Source organism: Hesperophylax consimilis, chromosome 3, assembly GCF_061612785.1.
Source record: "Hesperophylax consimilis isolate HC1 chromosome 3, BYU_Hcon_1.0, whole genome shotgun sequence".
NCBI lineage: Eukaryota > Metazoa > Arthropoda > Insecta > Trichoptera > Limnephilidae > Hesperophylax > Hesperophylax consimilis.
The window spans coordinates 15,238,368-15,261,930 of NC_142838.1; the positions used below are offsets into that span (position 1 = coordinate 15,238,368).

General features: G+C 33.5%; 1 protein-coding gene across 1 annotated transcript in view; it reads left to right on the top strand.

Moving 5' to 3' along the window:
• LOC149425014 (cell adhesion molecule Dscam2-like) overlaps positions 1-23,563 on the top strand; it is a 410,035-nt gene that overhangs the window by 366,943 nt on the left and 19,529 nt on the right. Inside the window, exon 8 of the mRNA XM_089647439.1 lies at positions 21,939-22,185. Coding sequence (XP_089503565.1) covers positions 21,939-22,185 — 247 coding nt within the window. The remainder of the gene's footprint in view (positions 1-21,938; positions 22,186-23,563) is intronic.

Below are 23,563 nucleotides of genomic sequence, written 5' to 3' on the forward strand. Positions count from 1 at the left end.
ACCCTTAAAACTACTTTATATAGGAAACTATTATTTAATGATATATATTTTTTTTATGTTTGTTGCAAAATCAGCAAAGAAGCACTCGAATTTATCGCAAGTATTAAATATCATGCAAAACATGCCCGTCTAAAATGAATTTAGATTTTAATTAAACGTATCCGATTCTCTGTGTAATTAATGCTGTATTGATTAATATCAGGTTTCAGCCCAGAATTTCAGATGTTACCTAATTATGATGCGTGTTATAGTAGGTACTTCCGTCTGTAAAAATTTTAACCATCCATTCAAGTTATTTAAAATATACAAAAAATATCTTTGTCATATTTGTAATGCGAATAATATAGGTACAGCAGTAGCCATGGAGGATATTAGTATGATCCATCACTCTCAAGAGTCCCAACTAATCCCAAAAGTGTGGAGCCAGTGACACTATGACATCCCCAATTGGGGTATATTGTGAGGCTGAAGGTAGTGGGAAGGGTAAAGAGATTTGAAAGAGGAAGTTTGGTAAGGTACCTCGCTATTCTGATCTGGTCCCAAAAGATGGCTAAAGCTATTTAAATAAACTTCTCAATTCTAAATGGTGGCGTAAGTAAGATTAAGATAGGGACACTCGTGTGGTTTGGGCATGTAGAGCGAATGAACGAAGATTGAATGTGATGATAATTTGTACAGCACCCACTTTAAAGGTGCTGAATGGTGGATGAAGTGGGGAATGCCCGAGAAAGACATGGAAAATTCAGAATAACAGAAGAGTTGGTTTGAGACGATATGTAAATGTGAATGAGGCAAGGAGTGGGTACCAATACTTTATAGTTTGGCGGTCTGTCCTCTCTACTTACCTCTGCGGGGAAACTAGCAACTACTGCATTGTTGTGTACCGTCAAAAATTCAATGGTATCACGTCAACTGATTTCTGATTAAAGCACAATAACTCGTGTGGCATTATTAATACAAGTAATACCATTGAATCGTCAAACAATAATTTGAAATTTCTACGCATGCGGAAATTGATTGTTATTATGTTAATATTTATTCAAAATCAACGATTTGAAATGTTCGATAAATTCATCTGATTAAATTATTCGGATGATTGAGCGCAAATGAAACACAAGAGCATGATGTTTAATTTTTCTACCCCCCGGCATTACGATCCAATCAAACCGTATTAACACAACTGTATATTGGAGTGAGCCAATGAAAAACACGTCAAAGGAAGTCAATAACATAGAATATTGGTGCCGATCCAACACAACACCACTGCCTACCTACATAACGGGTAAAGGAGTAGGTACAGTATATAAATTCCACCGATGCAGCAAAGCGAATGCAATTATAAAGGATACCGAGTATATCTCTGTGAGCCAATTTTATTAAATTTTCAATTGGATATTTGTTAGCATCGGTATATTGTTGTCAGATCGGGAGAGCGTCATGAAATGGCGCGATTCGGCATTTGAATTGAATCGCTTATTTGAAAAACGTAACTTGTTCCCAATTTTTGCGATTTTTTATGCTTCATGGTTTGTATGGGGTAAGCAATGCACGCTTCCCCTCAAAATAGAACATCGAAGAAAATGGAAGAAAAACATCAAACATATAAGACACTTTAACAAACCTAACATAACGTAATCTAATTTAGCCTATTATTTTATCATCTTCTGTTTTGTTGCTGTTCTGTTTCATCCGATTACCGCAATGCATGTTAGTAGATGATAAGTAAATACAATGAATTCTTAATTAGCTATTCAAATCAAAATTATATCGGATTTTTAAAATTAAATGTAAAAACAAAATGAAAAAAAAACATCTAAAGCATTAAAAAAAGTAAATGAAACTGTATGGAGAAAAACAAAGAGTTTATTAATTGATTCATGGAAGATCAGTTGTTTCACAGAACTTGATTCATCAAATATCAAAGTTAATACTTAAGTTCTGTGAAAGTTCTATTCAAATTCCGTCAAATTCAACAGTGAAATGTAAAAATTTTGAGGAACTATGGGAAAATGGATTTTATTAAAAATATCACAACTTTGTGTGGTAGAGACGAGGGTTTTCAAAAATAGACGATTGAATTAGTTTCAAACACAATAGTTCATTTTCGATAAAATATTCATGGCCAAAAACTTCAATCGTTGTCAAATTAACTAAAGGCCACCAATCAAACATGCTAAGTAGGTACCTACTGATAGAGCTACTACGTATAGGTATGTACTTTATTTATATAGAGGTTGCAATTGAATTCCCGTTAACTTTCAAATTAAACAAGTCATTAAAGAATTATAATGATGCTCACAAATAACACACCAAATTAATCTAAATAAGTATTAAGAGTTCTCACACTGTAATTCTTCATCTCCTTAGGTAAGTAGGTACCTTAAGAAGGGTGAAAAAATGACGTTTTCATACGGCAGTGGAAAACGGCAGTGGAAAACGTCAGTTTTCACACATATTTTACTAGACAAATGAGTGTAAAACTTTACTGCCACCTCACTTTTTTGTTGTTTTGTATAAAAATAACTAATAAAAGATTCAAGATGTTTAATTTTTTTTCTCAAATTGCTGTCGATGACTTTGGTTTCATAGAGGTGTACTTTTTGATTATTCTGAGGTACCCCTGAAGAAAGTGTTGCGAAGTTAGACATTGTATTTTCAACCCTCACGGCTTGTAGGCTATTGGATAGATAGGATAAGTGATAGTGACAACAATTATAAAAAAGCAATCATTCAGACCATAAATTCAGGATTAAGGTCTATATGTAAATTATCATAAAAACCCTATCAAAATCAGTCGCGTAGTTGAGAAGAACTAAGCCCACAAACAGACAGACGCGGATAGCGACTTTATTTTATACTATTTAGAGATTTTTATACTGAATTATCTATTATTTGTGAGAGCAAAACCAAAATTATTTTCAGGTTACTTGAGGTAGTATTAAATGCAGATTTATTACTGGTCATTGTGGCAGACTCTTTTAAAAATTGTGATTATAAATAAATTTTAACAGGTTTTTTATCTGTCCCTAACGCTTTTATCAATGATAAGTAATTTGGTTCGCTATTTAAATATGGATTAGGAAGAAAAAACATGTCATATTAAATCATTTGGATACTATACTTAGAAAAAACATCAAGCGCAATACGTACGTAGGTTAGGTTAGGTTAGGGGTTGACATTCTTTGCTAATCAATCCCGCTCTACTTGCTGACCACAAATGGCTGCTCAACGAATCATAATTAACAAATCATTTTGGAACTGATTAAAACCTCAATATTATACTGACGATTTAAGTAATGACCAATTACAATGATTACAATTTTTTTCTGGGCTTAATGCTCTTCTGAAAACATAACCTATGTAATATAGTGAGTGTCTGAATTTTTTTGTTGTATTGCCGAGATTTAACAGTCTAGTTAAATCCTAGTCCTTTACAGGGTACTACAAATATGAATAGAATTACGTTACTGACTTTTTTTGCTTACAGCTCGACACAGGAGGTTCTGAAGAAAATTATTTATCTCAGGGCCTTATTTTTGGGGATGCTGTTTGGATAGTTTTTTAAAGAAAAGAAGGAGAAGAAGATCTGGGAAGGAAAAATGTATGAGGAGTGAGTCTGAAATGTAGGAATTTTGGGGTGTCTGGTGTCTATAGATGTATGGAGGTGAGAATCTGGGGGTCAGTGTTACCAGGAATGACGGTAGTTTGAATGTATTACGTCCACTGCGGTGCAAGGCGATGGGTCTAGAGAGACTTGCTGGAAAAAAAATCTTCACCAACCAGTCTCTCCAAATCCGGCCCGCCATACACTAGGTGGGCAGAAGCATCCGCCGACAAAATCTAGACGCCCTTGCTAAGCGCCAAATGTAGCGAACCTTTGGGGTGACCAATGGTAGAGGTACCGGTTATCCAATGAATGGTTCCCGGGACGGCGGTACCCACACCCGCCTCCCGAATTGCCCATATTTAACTCCAGTCTTAAAGTACTAATTATTTTACTGTTTTCACACATGAAGTAAAAATAGAATAATGTACTTCTCTATTATACTAAAATAAAGTCGCTATCCGCGTCTGTCTGTTTGTGCGCTTAGTTTTTTTAAAATTATGCAAAGGATTTTGATAGGATTTTCATGATCATTTACATATAGATCCAAAGCCTGAATTTATGGGCTAAATTATTGTTTTTTATAATTGTTCGTACTAAAAGATCGACTTTCCTCTAAGTTTAAAAAACTTCACTCTTTATTAAGATCTTTATAAAGTACCGTGGGTCACAAATCAATTTAAAAACTCTGTGCCTTGAGAGTACTGTCTGCATCAAAGATATTAGATTTGGTCTGCATGGATCTATGTACATGTATTATAAGCTATTGTCAATGGCTTAACATTTTCCACCAACGCAACGTCAGCGTGCTTATAGCGTTCTTTCAAAAACCATTTACAATATGCAGTGTTGCATCTTGAATCTCGGGAGAAGGCCACTGAAGTGTAATCATCCACATGAAATGCACATGCATACCCTGCCCTTGCATCATCCATCGCGCAGTGGAGCGAGTGGGTAATATTTGTTGTAATTAACAAACGCAAGCCTGCTGGCCCTCGAGGGCGGCTGGGCTTAGGGCGGGAGCGGGGGCTGGTAGGAGACTCTTCCGCCCTACGGCCTACACTACAGGAGATATTGAGCCTTGTTCAGACATCCGCCGCCTCCCTCGGCGGGTCGGGGTTATTAAGTGGCAGGATTCCAATTTTTGCATGTTGATTCTCTTGTCGCTCCACTCTGGCGGAATTAATATTCATCACGGCCACTGTTTTAATTTCCTTCCATATTGATGATGTTGTTTTTTAAAACAGGATCGCGAATGAAACGGCCGAATTAAACAGTTACCGGACATACAAACAGAAGCGCAAATCTAATTAGAATAGTAAAACATTTATTGTTGGTTATGGGCGACGTTTATGGATCGTAACTCAAAAGATGAAAACAGGCTTTTTGAATTATTAAGCAACAAAATTGTAATTGTCATCGATTTTCCACAGATTTTTATGTCTAGAAATTTAGGCCAACTCATTTTGTAATATTATTTTCTGCTTGTTTATGGAGTAATAAAGCATTCAAAAATATTAACACTAATTTTCATGTTGCTCAGTCATTGCTAATGATTCAATAAATATTAAAAAAAAGAATTGTTTTCACAAGCAAAATAATTAATTGTTTTTAATTACTATCACAATCAATACGATAAATACTTAATAATGTTGATTATTTTGTTTCAATAGTGGTGAATACAATGTTATTTATTTTCTACACTAATAATATTAAAAAAAAATGGTTGATCTCAATTTATGTATAAACCTATAATGCGGGGGCTTTGGATCACAGGAAAACTGGTGTTTTGTGTTAAGCTTGGTTTCGGTAATGCCACAATCATATTTATTAGTGACACAAAGCTCTATATCGTACATACAACCGCTTAAGGAATACAGTTGGACCTATCAGTTGGGCATTATGAATCCTAGGTGTAAGTGAACTGTATTTATTATTTATATTGTACAGCACCTTTTAAGTGATTTTTCACGAATACAACGCTACGTAAATTAGACAAATATTCTATTTTTTCCGGTTTTATGTCCGGGTTGAATCTTCCCCATGGGAAAAACTAAATCCTTCCACACACTTTTCCACAAATGATCATCTAGTCAATCCACATTATGCAAGTGCATTATATAAGCAAAATAAATACAAAAAATACAAGAACAACACGTCAACTCACCAAAGATCAAAAATGGGAAAATAATTCACCGACTTCAGATATTTTCATATCAGAGGATTCGCCTCGGTAGAACTCCTAACAGGGCCTATAAATCCTACTGATCCCTCTACAAAAAATATTACTACATGTATTTAAAATTGTTATTTTTGCATTTTTATTTATAAATTTTTTGATAAATCTAATACGCCTAAATTTTTAATGAGAGAGCTAGGTATAATGCCAGTAGTCGAAATAACAATATTATTATTTTTGGCATAGGTCCCAATCATCCTTAACCCGAATGTTAATATTAAATTCTCACTTCTTTGCATTTAGTTAATAATATATATTTAAACTGACAACTTCAGACGAAAAATTTATAATAATATTTTGTAAAGAATGTTAGAAATAATTCGTACAAACTTTTCGTTTTCTGCTCCATATTTTGCCAAAAAACGCCATGATTTTAAATAAAAAAATCCATTTTGACTTTAACAACACCCAATTATTTTTTGAAAATATTTTTCATCCCATTTTGATTTTTATAGATGTGTGAAGAAGAGCCGCCACTTCTATCTATTCAGCATCAAATAATTAACTCCTGTATCCACCTAAGTAGGAGACATATCGTTGTCATGCCACACTCTACTTTAACAGTGTGCCAATTAAATTTTGTAAAAATACTGTACAATTGAATTGTATACTTTGATTGGAAATTGATATTCTGACGAATACCCTCTAAAAAATTACTGAATCTACATTTGAGTTTTTGTTTACGATGAGAAATGGTCTTAAAAAACAAATAATTTATAATGTGTCCTTGAAGAAAAAGATAATACTAATAAATCTAAACGAAACATGAAACAGAACAAAACACTGAAAAATAAAAGATAACGGTACAACTAGGAAATGAACCCAGGAACTCTTGTCTTACCGGGACAGGCGTCTTGACCAACTTGAAATTCAAATTTTAATTTTATTTATTTATTCAATTGACTTACATACTTAATGTTTATCTATATGGATTTTCAAAGTTTTGGTTATTTAAAATCTTTCCGTACACAAGTAACATCGTATTATATTGACGTTGAACGAAGGCGATACACACATAACAATTGTGAGCAAAAATCTAATTATTAGTTATCTTACTCATTTGGTTTGAAGAAATCATCACCTAGATATATATAATATATATTTATTTGTATAACTGTCACTGTGTTCGTACACGCTAATTTTCTATCTTATCTGTAATGTAAAAGTTTTTTAAAAGCTACCTAAATGTACGCTAGCAACAAGTTAAAATAAATAACATACTTAGCAACCAGTGCTCAATTATCGAGGTATACCACAAGGAAGCATATTAGGACAATCTTTGTTCCTGCTGTATATTAACCACATGTGCAACATGCATATCTAACTTTCCACTCAACTTCACTTTGCAACTTCTCACATTAAATTTAAACCTAACTTTGAAAATTGTCTCTTTTAAACATAAAATAAATAATTTACATTTTATAACTTTACACAATAATACACGTGTAACTAATTTGCAAGACTAACTTTTTACTGTTATTCAACCTGTAACCTTTCACCTACGAATAGATACCTATTCTAAAGAAAATAGAAATAAATAAATTTAAATAATGTTATAAAAGTGAGAGAGTGAGTAAAATACATACAAACGAATACGAGTAAGGATATATTATATAAGAATACGATCAACTTTTTCACTTTGCCACTGGTTGATGTGTACAATAAGTTAATTAAACCTTCTCACTTTACCACTGGTTGATGTGATATGTGTACAATAAGGTAATTAAATTTGTTTGGGACATGCACGTTTGTTTGATTTGTCACCGCGGAATGTTCAGTAAAAACATATTTTGATATATCTTGTACTCTCAGTATCGCCCTGGTGAAAACCTTCCTTCTGCCTTCAGTTTTCCTGAGTCATCATCATTTAATTTCCTTTCCAACTACCTACAACACACCCATATTGAGGATGCCATATTTTCACTGGCTGTGAACAGTTTTGAGCAGTTGTGACTCTTATGCAATTTTAACGTAAAAAAAACCAACAAAGCGTTTTGACCTGAGCACGTTCACATAGGAGGCCTTTTTTGAAAAATTTTCTAATAAGGCCTCTGTTCATAGCAGACCCTTTACCTTCAGATTTAAAAATGTTTAACTTGTATCTATTTAAAACAACAAACCCCAACTACCATTACGAATATCGATAACATGGATAATATTATCGATGCCAACCAACACAATAGGTGAGCTGCGTCTTAACTCGCTGCTCGCCTGCAGTTCAAATCCAGCAGAGCTACAGGGGATATCTTGCGAACACGGAGTGACCACAGCGGTTTATGGTGACGCTATGAATTTTGATACGTAAAGAATAATCATATAATTTAGTTTTTCTCTTCATTCATTTTGGTTTATCGCATAGCCAAATAAATAACAACATGTTTGTTACGTTTAAACAAACTGGCACCCTGTAAATTCATTAACTATTCGACAAAACTTAAATATAATATGTTTGTGACATTATTGTAAATTAAGTATCAGGAATCTTCTACGAGTTCCTGGATACCCTTGAGATGTTTAATAAAATTCTAATAGAGTCCTTTTTTATTTCATGCTTTAAATAAATTATATTTCGCTTACCTGGTGTTTCATAGTCTTTTGAATATCACTATTATTGATCAATTATATTATTGGTACATTTTTTATATCATTACAAATTTAACAACAAAATCAACAGATAACTCTTTGTTACATATAACATTTGTAACAAGGTGTGTGTGCATCACTTTACTTAGATCACATCTATGGTCTTGGTGTATGGGACCTTTTAGTACCTACACATTGTCATTTTGCTATTGGTCAAATTGACCTCCCTGGAATTCTGACTTGGAGAGTTGCCGAACATGAGGGAGCAAAGATCTGTGATTTGCATTGGAAGCAGTCGCCATTTTTTGATCACCAGCCCAGAACAGCGGCCATTCCTCTTGGCTGAGGTTCGACGAACACATTCGCCAATTTTTTGTGAGCATCAGCTTTGCATATGGAGTATTGACCATTGGATTGATGCAATCGGATGGCATCTGCCGATCCTCATTGGTAAAGAGGTACCCTTTTGGAGACCAGCAGCGTGAGTTTGTTTTGCATTGGACTACAAGATTATTTTTTGGATAAACTATAAACTTGGAGTTGCTGTGAAGAACCGGAATCTACTACTTCGCATAAAAAACAAACTGGTATCACATCTTTATTTTGCATATGCCAGCCCTTTGCCAGACAGATTATATAGTAGGATGCTAATTAATTTCTTTATTATTATGTCTGTTTTGTGGTAAAACATTTTTAGTATTCTTAAATGTTTTTTTTATTTCTAGATAATAAACCCATCCTTACTTTTATTTGTTGCCACTTAATCCCACGGTAACATTATTGGCGCCCTTACATAATTTTTTTACATCGGCTTCAATTAAACCATCATTAAGTTAATCTGTTTCAGTCAGTTACCCACCATAATTGTACGCACACCGGTTCTGATGTAACAGACTATTTGCTTTTTAAATAATTAATGAACGAATCAATCTTTGTCAAAACAATCCCCATTATCAGCCTCGCGCAGGCGTAGGAAGCTTCCGCAAATATTGGTCCATAATTCCACTCGAGTGGACCGGATATTATTGCTTTATTGTTTATTTAAGGCCAATCAGCTTGTTTTCTTTTCAAATATTCGCCCGTTTCTGAACGATATTATTTCAAGAACTCGCCTCTAGTTTCCAATGAATACATATTTTATATTTACCTACATACCTAACTTAGTATATTATATTAGTTTCAATACGTTAATCTTTTACGATAATTTTAAATAATTTAACATCTACTGCAATATAAAAATACAGAAATATACTACGAACAAACAGCCTACTTTGAAAATCTTGATTGGAACTTTTCTTTTTCGTTACTTTTTATCAGTTCGCTCATAATTCAGCAGGTAATACTAACAAATGATTTATTATACGTCGTTTTGTCAAAACGAGAAGTTTTAGAGAAAAGTTAAGGACAAAATAAAAAACCTCACACGGTGAAAACTTCCTGACATAATATATATTGCTATTTTATTTTAAAAAATGGTGAAGTTTTTCGTATTTTTGTCAAAAACGGGACTGCAGGCCTTTAACGGTTGAATTGACAGATTCTCTAACAAAATATCTAAAGAACAAATGTGTTATGAGGATGTTGGAATACGAATTGAGAGCATGAACACGGATTCTGATTTATTCTGAATATACTAAAATGTTATAAGGAAATGGCCTGCCATCACTTTTTTAACAGGATTTCAATAAATCAGTAATACTCATATATGCGTATTTGTGAGTTCTTGGCAACACTTAACACTTTTCTTGTAACTTTCTTTGGAAAACGTGTGTGATAGAAGATTATTTCGACTATTTTCGTTAATTACTTAAAAGAAAGATAATATAGGTAAATTTTACAGTTAACCTAACCTAACCCAACGCTTTGGGCTACTCGGCTACTAACCGGAGTTTTATGAATTGATTCCCAAAGTGAAGAGTTATTACTAAAATAGATTTTCAAGAGAGCAATATAGCAAAAAGACATGTAGCAATCGAGCATCATACGATGTATCAATAACTACCATGTTCAATTTACTACACCAACCACTTACTTGACAGTAATAATTCTATATACAATTTACCTCACCTTGTAGGTAGATATGAATGCATGCAAATTAGTCGATAAATTATTCACCAGTACCTTGCAATGAATTATGTATACAGCTAACTTAGTCGCTACACTACCTTAGATTACTGACACGTACACATTACATCCACTACGTTACAAGTAGATAAATGACTTCACAGTAATACATAGTTATTATGTTTATAGCCACTCATTAAATCGATGTACCGTCAGTAATTTCATGAAACATACACCGTCATAATATTGGGTACTTAGTACCTAATGAGCAGGTAAACCAATTAATATCATTAAGCTTTCGTAAATTAGTTAAATTAAATTACGTAAACGGAATACACATTCCGAAAACTTTTCTTATATATAACGGAGATTTGTCCCTGTACATAATCGACTGTCTAAATCCAGTAGTACTATGGCATCCCAATTTTGGGAATTTCGTGGCCTGAAGAAATGATGAGAAAAAGATAAGAAGGTATACCTCTCACATTTTTACTCATCTTTAGAGAAATGTCGTCGGAAATAATTTGCAAATTCAATTGAAAATTCAATAGCAAAATAATTAAATGCGTACCTACGAGTACGAATCAGAAAAATAAAATGGTTTTTCTAACTTTTAAATAGGTAAATTGAAGAAAGTAATCTAAATGCTTTTCACAGTAAAATAAATAGATTTGGTTCATAAAAGTACTGATTAAAAACTATACGTTCTGCAAAATTGCAAGGATCTGAAGCAATGTCTATCTTTTCTTTCGAAGAGGCTATCTTTGCTGTGGTGGCAAGGAGTTAGTTGTAGGCTTCGTTAGTTGTAACTTAACAACTGAGCTTCTTTCAAAAGATGCATCTTCTAACTTCGCACTCCTTTTTTCTGCACCTTTTTGTTCTCCCTAACTCTTTTTATTTAGTTTCCCCTTATATATTGTATTGCATCTCAAAGACGGCCGCAACAGTTGGCCCGGCTCTTGCTTGTCGTATTTCCCCGATACTGTGGAGATTTTTCCCGCAACTTTCCAAAGTTTACCAAACTCTTTACGAGGGTGTTAGACTCTGAACTTAGCCGCAAAAGTTGCTTTAGAACTGGGATTCTCAACCTATGCAGTACGACCCCTGAGGGGGTTGTATACCTGTTCGTAGGTGGGTCAAATAATGATCGAGAGTGATAGTTTTTTAACCATTATACAGGATATTTCCATTTTTTTACATATTTATACTTATCTACCATATTTTATAAAATATATCAATGTAATATTTTTTTTACCTAGGTATTTATCTTATTTTCTTTTTTGTTACTTTAACATTTGCATTTTTATGATAATTTTACCATATTTTTCCAAGTTGTTCCTACATTATACCTCTGTGAGAATGGTTTTCCCAAGTTTATTAATTAGAAAAAAAATAATATGTGTATAAAATAAAGAATGAATAAACGTTGTTGACAATAAAAATTAACTACCGTATTTTGAACCGTATTACGGACAGCTTAAAACTTTATCAAAAACACTACCAGACTCGCAGGTCGTATGGTTATCACGAAACAATCGTCGCAGCTCAACAAAACTTGAGAATCTGTGCTTTGAAAACTCCGTGCTTATAAAAAATTCAGGCTCAAAAAACTGTATTGGCTTCGACTATATGCATTTAAAGATTTTTTGTTCAACTTATCGTTTTGTTCATAGCGTTATAAATGATATTTGATAATAATATTATTTTTTAAAAAAATAAACGTTTGCCCGTTATACTTGACAGCGGATTACAATTTAATCAAAAGCTGTAACGGTCTGATAATAGGAGTCCGAATAGGATAATTTAAATGTCAAAAATTTATAAAAATGGCACTTGTCGTCAGATTGGTGATCATTAAATGGGATTTTATTAGAAACACCCCGAAAATGATCGATCAACATCACATCCTTCAGACTGGCAGCGCCAAAAGCAAAAAAAAGATTAGTGCTTACGATGGGAAGCTGCAGTAACTTTTGTAGTTACACATTTTAATGCCGAAAGAATTTTTTTTTTTTAATTTCGTATTTTAAGTAATAAAACGTCTGCCTGGGTAGGCATTCGCCTGCCTCGTTAGTCAGTTGGTATATTGCGGAATGCAATAACCACCCACCCCCACCCATCCAGCCGTGCCTGGACTGGAATGTTAGGTGCCGGGTTCCAGGTCGATGCAGTATCAACTCAATTTGCAGTTATTCCAATGAAAGATAACAGTATCAACTACCTCAAAACTGGAAGCATAACGATATCGAAAATTCGATGAATTTTTCACAAAGTTAAGTCTCTCAAACTCTTTAGTATTTTTTGTAATTATTTTGGTATTGCTTGGGCACTCGTTATGTCATGATTCTTCAAAAATATCTCCATCACAAATACTTTTTTTATAAAAATACATTTAAAATTTCTTCCCATACAGTCGTTTTAAACTACAAAAACCATATCGAACTGTTACTTTTTTAAATAAAAATACTTTATTTTTATGCATGAAACACGAATACTCCCATCTACAATTCAAAAAAAATAGTATTGAAACGGAATTGTTTTCTTACTATTTAATAATATTTTTTACTTCATACAGTCCTCACAACGCATAACACACATTTACAACTAGAAAAACGTCAAAATAAAGTGCATGACATCATTTGTGATCATAATAAAACATTCGGATTAATGTTCAACTATTGCTTGTTACTTACAAGCATCTTGTCGAGCACATGCGTCGCACGCCCCTTGAAGTTTGAACAAAGCTTTAGATGAATTTGAAAGCTGGATGACAAAACATTAAGACAAGGCAATAACCTAAAATAAAGCTAGAATCTTAACAAAGTAAGTGAAACAGCCGTGCACAAAAATATATGCGGCTTTGGCGTACTGGAGAGACCTGCGATCGAATCTATTAAAGTAGGAAACTTAACGAAATAAGTGAAGTCGTGTAAATAATATTCGGCGCGCGGCCCGGCGTAATGGACGGATCTACGCTCGACATGGCTTCAGCAGGTCTAGAAAATTGATCTTTCCGTAGTATTTATATTAATTATTACTAAAATCTCGAGTGTACCTAGAGGGGTCTCTCAGCAAGTTACCAATTCAGCGTCTAGAATAATTAAATATGTTGCTTACCGCTAATTTTATAGTTGAAAAACGTTTTAAAAAAAAATTCAAACCGTTGTATATGCAATATTTTAATAGTAAGGTTCTGTTTTTATTAATCTTAAATACAAATAATTTTATAAACTTCAGATTTTAATAAAACGTTCATCAGAAATAAATAAAATATGAGAGTCGAACAAACCCCCCGTTATTAATGTCGCCTTAACATAATATATAACATTGCTCTATAGTAAGTATTGCCCCCTCGCTAACTGAGTTTGTAAAGTAAATAAAAACCTTAGTATATTTTTTAACGCCCTCGCATTTTTACAGTGTTAGATAAATTATTATCAGAATATTATTAACCCTTTCAGAAAACTCAAATTAAGACATAGACACAGCGTGGGAGTATCCAAACCTTTCCAATTTAAACCGCACTCACGTGAATGCTTTCCTAATACGTTTTCCATGTTCGTTTTAAATATTATTTCGAATAGCGCTCTTAACTGTTTCATAAAAACCATAGAATAAAGAAAAATACACTAAAACAACGTGCCTCATATCATAAGATTATTATTTTAATTAATTTATGCCAACGAAAGTTGAATAAGAAATAACCTTTGATCTTTAAACATTTTACGTTTCGTGGTAGAGGTACTTGGTTTCTTTGGCACTTGAGCACTGGGAGATTGTGAAAACATTTTTTTGTGGATACTACTTTTTTTATAGTAAATTCAAAACAAAAGATTCGGAAAGAATCAAATCTTTTTTGACATTTTTTCTAGTTATAAGTTCCGAACAGCTGAGCACTATACAAAGTACTCAATCGTTTCATTGACTTCCACCAAAAGATATTTCTCCTTTTAGGGTTACATAACTCCACTTGCTTAAGATATAGAGACTTTTGAGCGGTATTTGGATAAAACATGTAGGCTATCAACAAACTATTTTATGTAGTTATACAGATAGATTTTTAATTTCTTGTTTTCCAAAAAATTTATTATACTATAGAAATTTATCCTTGACAAAACGCGGGAATAGATATGTTTAGATACCTTTTTTGTTATTTGTTTTTGGGGTGTTATGCCGTGTTGCGCTAACTCCTTCTTTAGCCAACGTTTCGGACAGCATTGCAGTGTCCATCATCAGGGCGGATGTGTTATTTGAGGTTGTGTAAAAATGTGAGCTTATGTATGAGGTTGTGATACCGTGTTGCCAGCTCCAACCCTCTGAGCTAACATTAACGAATTATTTTTTATTTTTTATTTATTTAAAGTGGTTTTCTTCGTTTAGCTCTGGTGTAGCCGTCAATTACCGGATACCAAGAACTATTGAGCTTAGCTCCATCGTCTCTATTAATGTTTACGGGATTTTTATGTATTTCAATGGCCTCCGTAATCAGCCGTGCTCTGTAAGTTTTGGGTCTCCCCAGGATTTCAGGAACAAATCCAAAGTAATGCCCGGTGTCAATCAAATGCTCGGCAATTGCCGATTTGTCAGGGTGGCCGAGTTTACAGGCTCTGAAGTGTTCTGAAATCCTTTTGGAGATAGTCCGCTCTGTCTGGCCTACATAGACCTTGTCACATCCGGAACAGCTGAGTTTATATACTCCATCTGTTTCCAGAGGAAACTTAGTCTTTGCAGACCTCAGTAAGTCCTGTATCTTTGTTGTTGTTCCGAAGACAGTCTTGATATTTTCCTTTCTCAATAGCCTGGCAATTCTGTCTGTCACATTGTGCACATAAGGCAGGAAGGCACAGCCTTTCGACTCTTGTTCAATTCTGTCTTCGTTTGGTGCAGATTTGGCTCTTATGATTTGCCTTGTCTGACTTGCTGGGTAGCCGTTAATGTTAGCTCAGAGGGTTGGAGCTGGCAACACGGTATCACAACCTCATACATAAGCTCACATTTTTACACAACCTCAAATAACACATCCGCCCTGATGATGGACACTGCAATGCTGTCCGAAACGTTGGCTAAAGAAGGAGTTAGCGCAACACGGCATAACACCCCAAAAACAAATAACAAAAATACTTTTGGCCGTGAAAATCTCAAATCATGTTTAGATACCATTTTTTACGTTTTTTAATGTGAATACCGCATAAGAGTCCCAATTACTACTAACCATCTGGAGCCAGTGAGATTATGAAATGCCCGATTGGGGTATGTTGTGAGACTAAAGGTAGTAAAAGAGGAAGTTCCTGGCCATTGGTGATAAAACAAATATATTTTTTTTAAATTGCCGGCAACCCGAGCGTTTATTGAAATAACATCAAAACATCATTTACAAACAAGTAACTCGCCTCACTAGAAGATTTTTGTTCTGAGGCGGATACATATACATTAATGCTTTCACATACACATACATACATACGTACGCATATATTTATGTATACGTATATATACCTATTAATCAATATATACACATACATTCATACGCATACATACACATATATGTACACATACGTACACACGTACAATCACATACGTTTACTCATGCATGCACATAATCATAAAAACATTAGTATATAAAGTTTTAATAAAATTATTGTAAAATGTTATAATTGGTAATTTATTAACTAACTTTCGAAATTGACGGTTTAAATTTAATCAGTTTGTACATAAGTATTATATAGCCAAAATAAAACCAATTGCTAAAAGTATGGCTAAAGCTATTTCAAGCAACGTTTCAATACTGAATGATGGTCTTATATGAGTACTTAAATTATCTTCCACTGTAAAGTGAGCCTTAAATATACCTTACTAATGTTTTAAACGATTTAATCATGAATTAACACATATTAATCAAATAAAATTTACTTGCGCACTTATTTTACGTTGGTTTTTCAACTCATGACCTCCGGATTGCAAGTCGAGAGCCTCACCCCTCAACCACTGAGACTGGCATGTTTAATTTGACTCAAATACCAATATTCTCCAACTCCACATGTTTTATTATTTCAGTTCAACCGTTTAGTATGCAATGTGATTTTAAATTTCATTGACAGTGGCGACCCATGAAGTAATTTTAAAAAAATAACTTTTTCCTTCATATGAACGTATTAAAAGGGTGTACCATAAGAATTCACTTAAGAAGCACCCTAATATTTTATTCATTATGAAATAACATATTGTAAACATATATTTTTTTAATATTACATTTTTAATGTATGTGTTCCAATTATAAATAATAATTAAGGTGGGTCGTCAAAGAAATGAATTTTTTAAAACTGCGCAATCAAAAAGTAAGATTAACACAACATTAATGTCCACCCGACAACCTTTGGCTTCAAACTTTCATCTAGCTCCAAGCGTTTGCTTAAAAATTAGTCAAAGTGGAAAATTTTCCTTTGCTAAAGCGTTTACCCTCTGCGAATTCATGAAATAAAATTGCACTTAAGTCACGTTTAGCTGCCGGCGCTTTGACTTGGACTTTTTCTCCCCTATTTTACCTAAATGACGTAGCAAGCATCCGGGTCAAGTGGCCTGCTATTGCATTACCAGCATTTTGTGCCTTGCACGAGTAAAAATTCCAGGAGCAATAGATTTCAAGTGACCGAGCAAAGGTTTAATGTTCTTACACCTGTCTTTTTATGCACGCCTGGTAGATATTTTCTTGTTTGAAGTTTAGTGTGTCTGTTGGTTGAGCTTATTTCATTAATTTGTTCTTGTATATTAGGTGCCTAAAGAAAACGACCCTGTAAAGCATCGATTGCAAAACGGTTAGCGATGGTTAATGGCTGATGCGGTAAATGCGTCGGTTTACCACCGAGGCATCGTGGATTCAATTCCTCTGCATAAGTTCTTCATAATGATATATTTCTTTCTTTATATTACAAAAAATAATAATTAACTTAACGGGATTTTTACAAAATTTAAACGATTCATCAAATTTTCAAGTTCGGTGAAGTTTCTATTCAAGTACTGGTATTACTTCAGGTTTGTAAAACAACTGACCAATAATGAAATAGGAACAGAACTTGAAAACCATCAATGAAATTTGACGAATTTTTCATATTCTGTGAAACATTCCGTTTTTATATTCTATTAAAATTACGAAATAAATTAAATTTGAAAGCAATAATTTGTTTGTACGAGTATTTTGGATGTTTAAATAGGATTGAGCAATCTCTTTAGGAGGATGTTTATATTGTTCATGGTAACCTTGAAGACGGCAGCCCGAAGTAGTAACTGTGTGGAACTTTTGTCACATATGAATGTTAAAATAAATAAATAAAAAAAACTGTTAACTATAAAATAATAATTTCGAACTACTACTAGGTTTTACATATCCTTCGGGTTATCATTTAAAAGTAACAAACTTCCTTAACTTGGATTGAAAAATCGGTACAATACTATATTTGTATGCCATTCTCGAAACAATTGACGTTTTAAACGAACAAAACTATTTATTCATATTCATTTTGCATATGTACGGGTGCCAATAATTAATTATGTTTTTTTGATATTGTTAAAACCTTGCAAAAAGCGTGTTTTAATAAAATAAATTAACTAACGCCATATATAAACACGTAGAATATAACGAGAGTCGCGTTTAACCTTAACGTACAGATGGCGTTTAGCATTAATACTTTTAATAATTTCAAAAGTTACAAACACTGCAAAGTTATAAAATAGCATACTGCCAGCCGTATTCAAGGTAAGAGCGAAATTTTGAGATTGCTAGATACAGGACATTGATCTCCCAGGCTGTCTACTCGGTCCAATAATAAAGCGTATTATTTTCTTTATATATTAGGCAAGATGTTTGTTGCGTAGGTGGAGTTTTATTTGAAGAGAAATATACACAACAAGTCTACTGGTAGGACGGATAGTGTTCCATACTCATAGTCGCTACAATCATACTTTTCCTTTCAGGAATTTCTAAACATCAGTTACCCTTAGAAACAAAATCTGTAACACTAGAAGGTTGTTAAGTTTTATTTGTTTCAAGTTAGGGCGCGCTAAATTTTCAACGTTGAACTTTTTGATAATTTTGAAGGTCATTTACGTGTCTTTTAACGTGATACGTATTTAGTACGAGGCGTGTATGTAGTAGGAGAAGTGTATTATGAGATATCTAGTAGGGTTACATTATGCAGTTAGATGCCATTGTTTCTTTCGGAAGCGTACGGACCATGATAAAGGATTAAAAAAAAAAAAAATTACAATAAAATGTATGAAATATTCGTGTTTTACTGCGCACGCACGAAGTACTCGTATGTGAATATATCATCAAACGTACACAAACTTAAGTATTATTATTTTCTGTGCATTAGTCCTGCGTGAATTCTGATTCAATGAATTCAAATTTGCTTTGAATTTAATTGTAATTATCAGGATGGGAACTGATTGTGTGAATAATTCAGACAAGCAATAAAATACCTAGGTACCTATAGATAAGATAAAATAAATAAGTAAATAAAATAATAGAAATTATTTTAAGGGTAAATTTAAAAGTGTTCTGCTATTTCCATAGATAGCGCTAAGTTAGTGATTTTAGAAAAAAAAATTTTCGGAAGTCATGCTTTAAAATATTTAAATGAATAATATGTTTTCACCTGTGCACACGGTACTTTATAAAAACTCATTTTTTTAACAGAGGCATAAAAATACAGTATACAGTACAGATTGAATCACCGATCATCTATTTATTCATATTCTATATGTATGTACAGGCGCAAAGAAAAACATAAATATATGATAAAAGAACGTTAATAGGACTTTCACAGAACTTGAAAAATAACGTTGAAATTTTATTAATTGTTGAAATTCTGTAAAACAACCCGTTCTAAGTATTTTTTCCTTATATATTAAATCAACGTCACCTGTGAATAACTTTAAGTTTACCCTTAAATGTTCATTTAAGGGTAAACTAAAAAGTAAAAAAAATTTGAACTGATTTGTCAAGAGTATAGACTATCCTTGATTTTTCAACCACTTTTAATAAAGAACCATGTAGAACATCAATTATAAATAATGCAGCAGCGCTAAACCCTGTAAATTGTAACAATCTGCGTTTAATGGCGGCTTAAAAAGTTAAATGGCTTATATTAAATCTATACGTACTAACCTATCGGGCTGCCATTGGCCGGAATAAATTGGCTGAATTTACAGCTGCAGCGGTGATTACGCGTGTACCAGTTGTGGCGATGACGTCATTTGGCTGATGTCCAAACCCTCCCAGAGGAGGTCGTAACCTCACACAGATATCCCCCACCTATCTACATCTACTACAGTACTATCAGGTCCATCAGGTACCGTGAACCAAAAATGGAGGTGTAAATTACGTGTGGTAAAATGAAAAGTTGTGCATTTGGAAACGAAACACATTCGGTCATTGAGAGCTTTATGTAAAGTTTTGAACGTTAAGTATACTGAAAAAAAATAAAAAAAATCACGAATGCAAAAGCCGGTGTATTTAAAAACAAATGTCGTCGATGCCCCAAATGGTGATTCGTACGACGTTTTCGGATTCACTGCACAAATTTCAAACTGGCATTATATCAATAATATTATAAATTATTCAGTACTCATATATATATATATATATATATTTATATATATCCACACACACTAACACATACATTGACACGTACACACACCTATGTATAGACTACTACGTCACTCTGTAATTACTGAATAAATAGAGACATTACAAGGAAACGTGTCATTAGTTTCATAACTGTAAACAATGCACTGTTTGTTTTTGTAATATTAAATAAATAAATAAAGTGCAAGTTGGAGGCTAATAAGAGAGGTATAGAAGCAATCCTACCACTTTCCAAAAATTATATTTTTATTGGTTATAAAGCTTTATTACATTACCCATATACTGCACTTAATGTTTGAAGGCAGAAATGCATATTTTCAAAAAAAAACTCCATAAAGGATTAGATGCAAAACCGCCACTTTTGAATATCTGCCAATCAGAATCCTCCTTTCACTTTTGTCTAATACTAGCTAACGTGTACTCGGGGTTGCTGAGGTTATTCTTACAGGATAGACATAGGTATGCCATTTTCAACTTTTCTGTAGGCCTTTTTAAGATATACAATTTCGTAGTACATTATTTTGATGTATCTTATAAGGTTTAGCCAGCATTAGCAATAAGGTGCTTGAAATATTTTTTTCTACGACTTGATTATAAAACATCGACTTTTCCCTACTTTCTATAAATACAATATGCATGTTTTATATGTGTAAACCTTTTTGAAAAAATCATCTAAATGATAGTGAAAACCCTATAACAAACTGTTACTCAGTTTAGACGAACTAAGCGCACAAACAGACAGACGCGGGAAGCGATTTTATTTCATACTATTTAGATATGGCGCTGATGTTACATTTCAAAATGTTTGCTCGATGCAAAATCGCCACTTTGTTTAAAGTGGCAGGTTCGCTTCTACACCCCCCCATATATGTTAAAATCTCTGTAGGTAAGAACGTAAGATGGGTTTTTACACAGAATTTTAACAATTTATCAATTTTCAACGTTCATTGTCGAGTTCTGTGAAAGTCCTTTTCAAGTTCTTTTATCATATCATTATAGGCTAGTTGCTTTTCAGAACTGAAATAATAACATTACTTGAAAAAATCTTTCACAGAACTTGAAAATTAACTTTGAAATTTGAAGAATTTAACGTCTCTTAGGTTCGTCTTTAGTTCAATGCAGGTCCAGTTTCCGATTGCGTCTCCATTTCTTCTCCAGTTTTCTACAGGATGAATCACTTAATATGCTTTCTCTGAAATTTTTGATAAAATTCTGCTATGAAGACGTCTTCTGGCTCACGCCCATGTCATTTCACCTGGAATTTTTCTAAAGGTCAACCAACAGAACAAACGGATTGGCAATAGTTTATCAATTTTTTCATTCCACACTTCGGCAGTAAGCTTTTTTCAGTTTCGTAGCGAGAATCTGGTTTGAAGAAATTGCCATCTAACTGACTAGCATAAAATTTGTGATACATCTAAATAATTGTTAAAAGATTGTACGCTTTAAACTGGTATGTTTAGCATGTTTATGTGTAAAAAACACATGTATTTTTATGTGAGTACCAACAGCTCCCAATTGTCTGAAGGGCAATATACTATGGCATCCCTAATTGAGAAATGCTGTGAGGCTGAAACTAGAGAGCTGGGGGAGGAAATAAGAGGAAGGTGGGCTTCGAAGCCAATAGCAACATTTCAATTATGAACAGTGGTATTCAACCCAATATATATTTTTATTAATGGATGAATTGTTTAAAATACAAATTAATCAAATTAAACTTTCAACCAATATGCACTATAAAAGACTGCTTTTCAGAAACCACGAATATTGTTTCTCGATGTACACTAATTTATGGTCTTATTTTCCAGGTGGCCAACACCGGAAGCGTAGCCATGTTCAACTGCACCGCCTCCGGAAGTCCACCCGGCCACGTGCGGTGGTTGCACAACGGAGCGGCGCTGGCGGGCGGCGGAAGGGTGCGGGTGCTGGACCAGCCCTCAGGTCCGCAGCAGCTCATCATCTCGGGGGTGGTGAGGGCCGACAAGGGAGTGTACCAGTGCACCGTGAGCGGAGCGCACGGCAGCGCGCAAGCCACGGCGGAGCTCAGACTGGGAGGTAATTAACTTAACTAATTGTTCTAAACTACTAACAAAATTAAGGAGTTCGATTTTATAATACGAGGAATAAGTGATTTATAAGATATTTGGGTTATATTAATCAAAATCTGGTAAACAGAATCTGGAAATCAGAATTTGAAAATCGGAATCTATAAATAACAACCTGGATTGGAAATCATATCTGGAAATCGTTATCTGGAAACCATGATCTGAAAAATAATCTGAAAATCGTAATCCAGAAATCGCGAAAAACCAGGAATTGGAATCTGAATATGGAGATCTGTAACTGGAAATCGTAATCTTATATCAGAATCAGAAAATCAGAATTTCTAACCGGAATCTGTGAATTAGAATCTGATATTCAGAATCTGGAAAATAGGGTAATGAAATACTTATTTTTGTTTCCTAATCTAAAAACTGCGCTCGAAGGACACAGATTTCCGTCAAACGAGGAGGCAATCACCTTTGTGAACAATTATTTTTGCAGAGATAAACGCCGAGTACTATTTGGATGGGTTAGAGAGATGGGAGAATCGCTGGAAGAAGAGTGTAAAGTTACAAGGAGACTATGCAGAAAAATAAATAAAAAAACTTGGGAAAAAAAACCTTGTTTCATTGTTAGGTCGGAAACTTTTCAGACAACCCTCGTATAAGACGTATATTATTAACATCTCCACGCGAGATATGTTAGATTATTAAATGTTCCAGTTACTATTCTTCGACACCAAAATCAAACATGTTATATTTGAGAAATTTGTTTTTACTAGTTTTAAAAAAAAGTTTAAATACATAATAAAGATAAATAAGAACAAACATTAAAGCAAAGTGTAAATAAGCATTAGAAAATACATTATTAGTATATTTTTAACAAAAATTTGCTAATTTTCAAACAAAAAACTTTATGTACATATTTGATTTTTTTGCAGGCGGTTATTTTATTTACTGTTTAATTAAGAAACGAGATATTTTAAAATAATGCTCAAGCTCCGATTTGAATATTCAAAAGCTTGTCTTTGTCTTAAAATATTGAGACAAAAAACATAATACCGCGCCGAATATTCATCGATGTTTATGAAATGAAAAATATTTTTGCTTTATTCTTAATACCCTTTTAATGAATGAATAATTAATGGGATGTTCGGAAAAACACGCGCCAGTGGCGAAATAATATTGAATTAGTTTCAAAACGAAACTAATTTTCCACTTTGAATTTATGTTTCGTTATCAACCCAAATGTGAATTTTAATTTCAATTTAAGATGAATTATAACTATTTTCATTCCTCCAATAAACTTGTTACTCTATTTCCAACTATTAAAATAAGGATTTTAATTGGATTACACCCATTGTATGTAGATATTGCTCAGTATTTAAAAT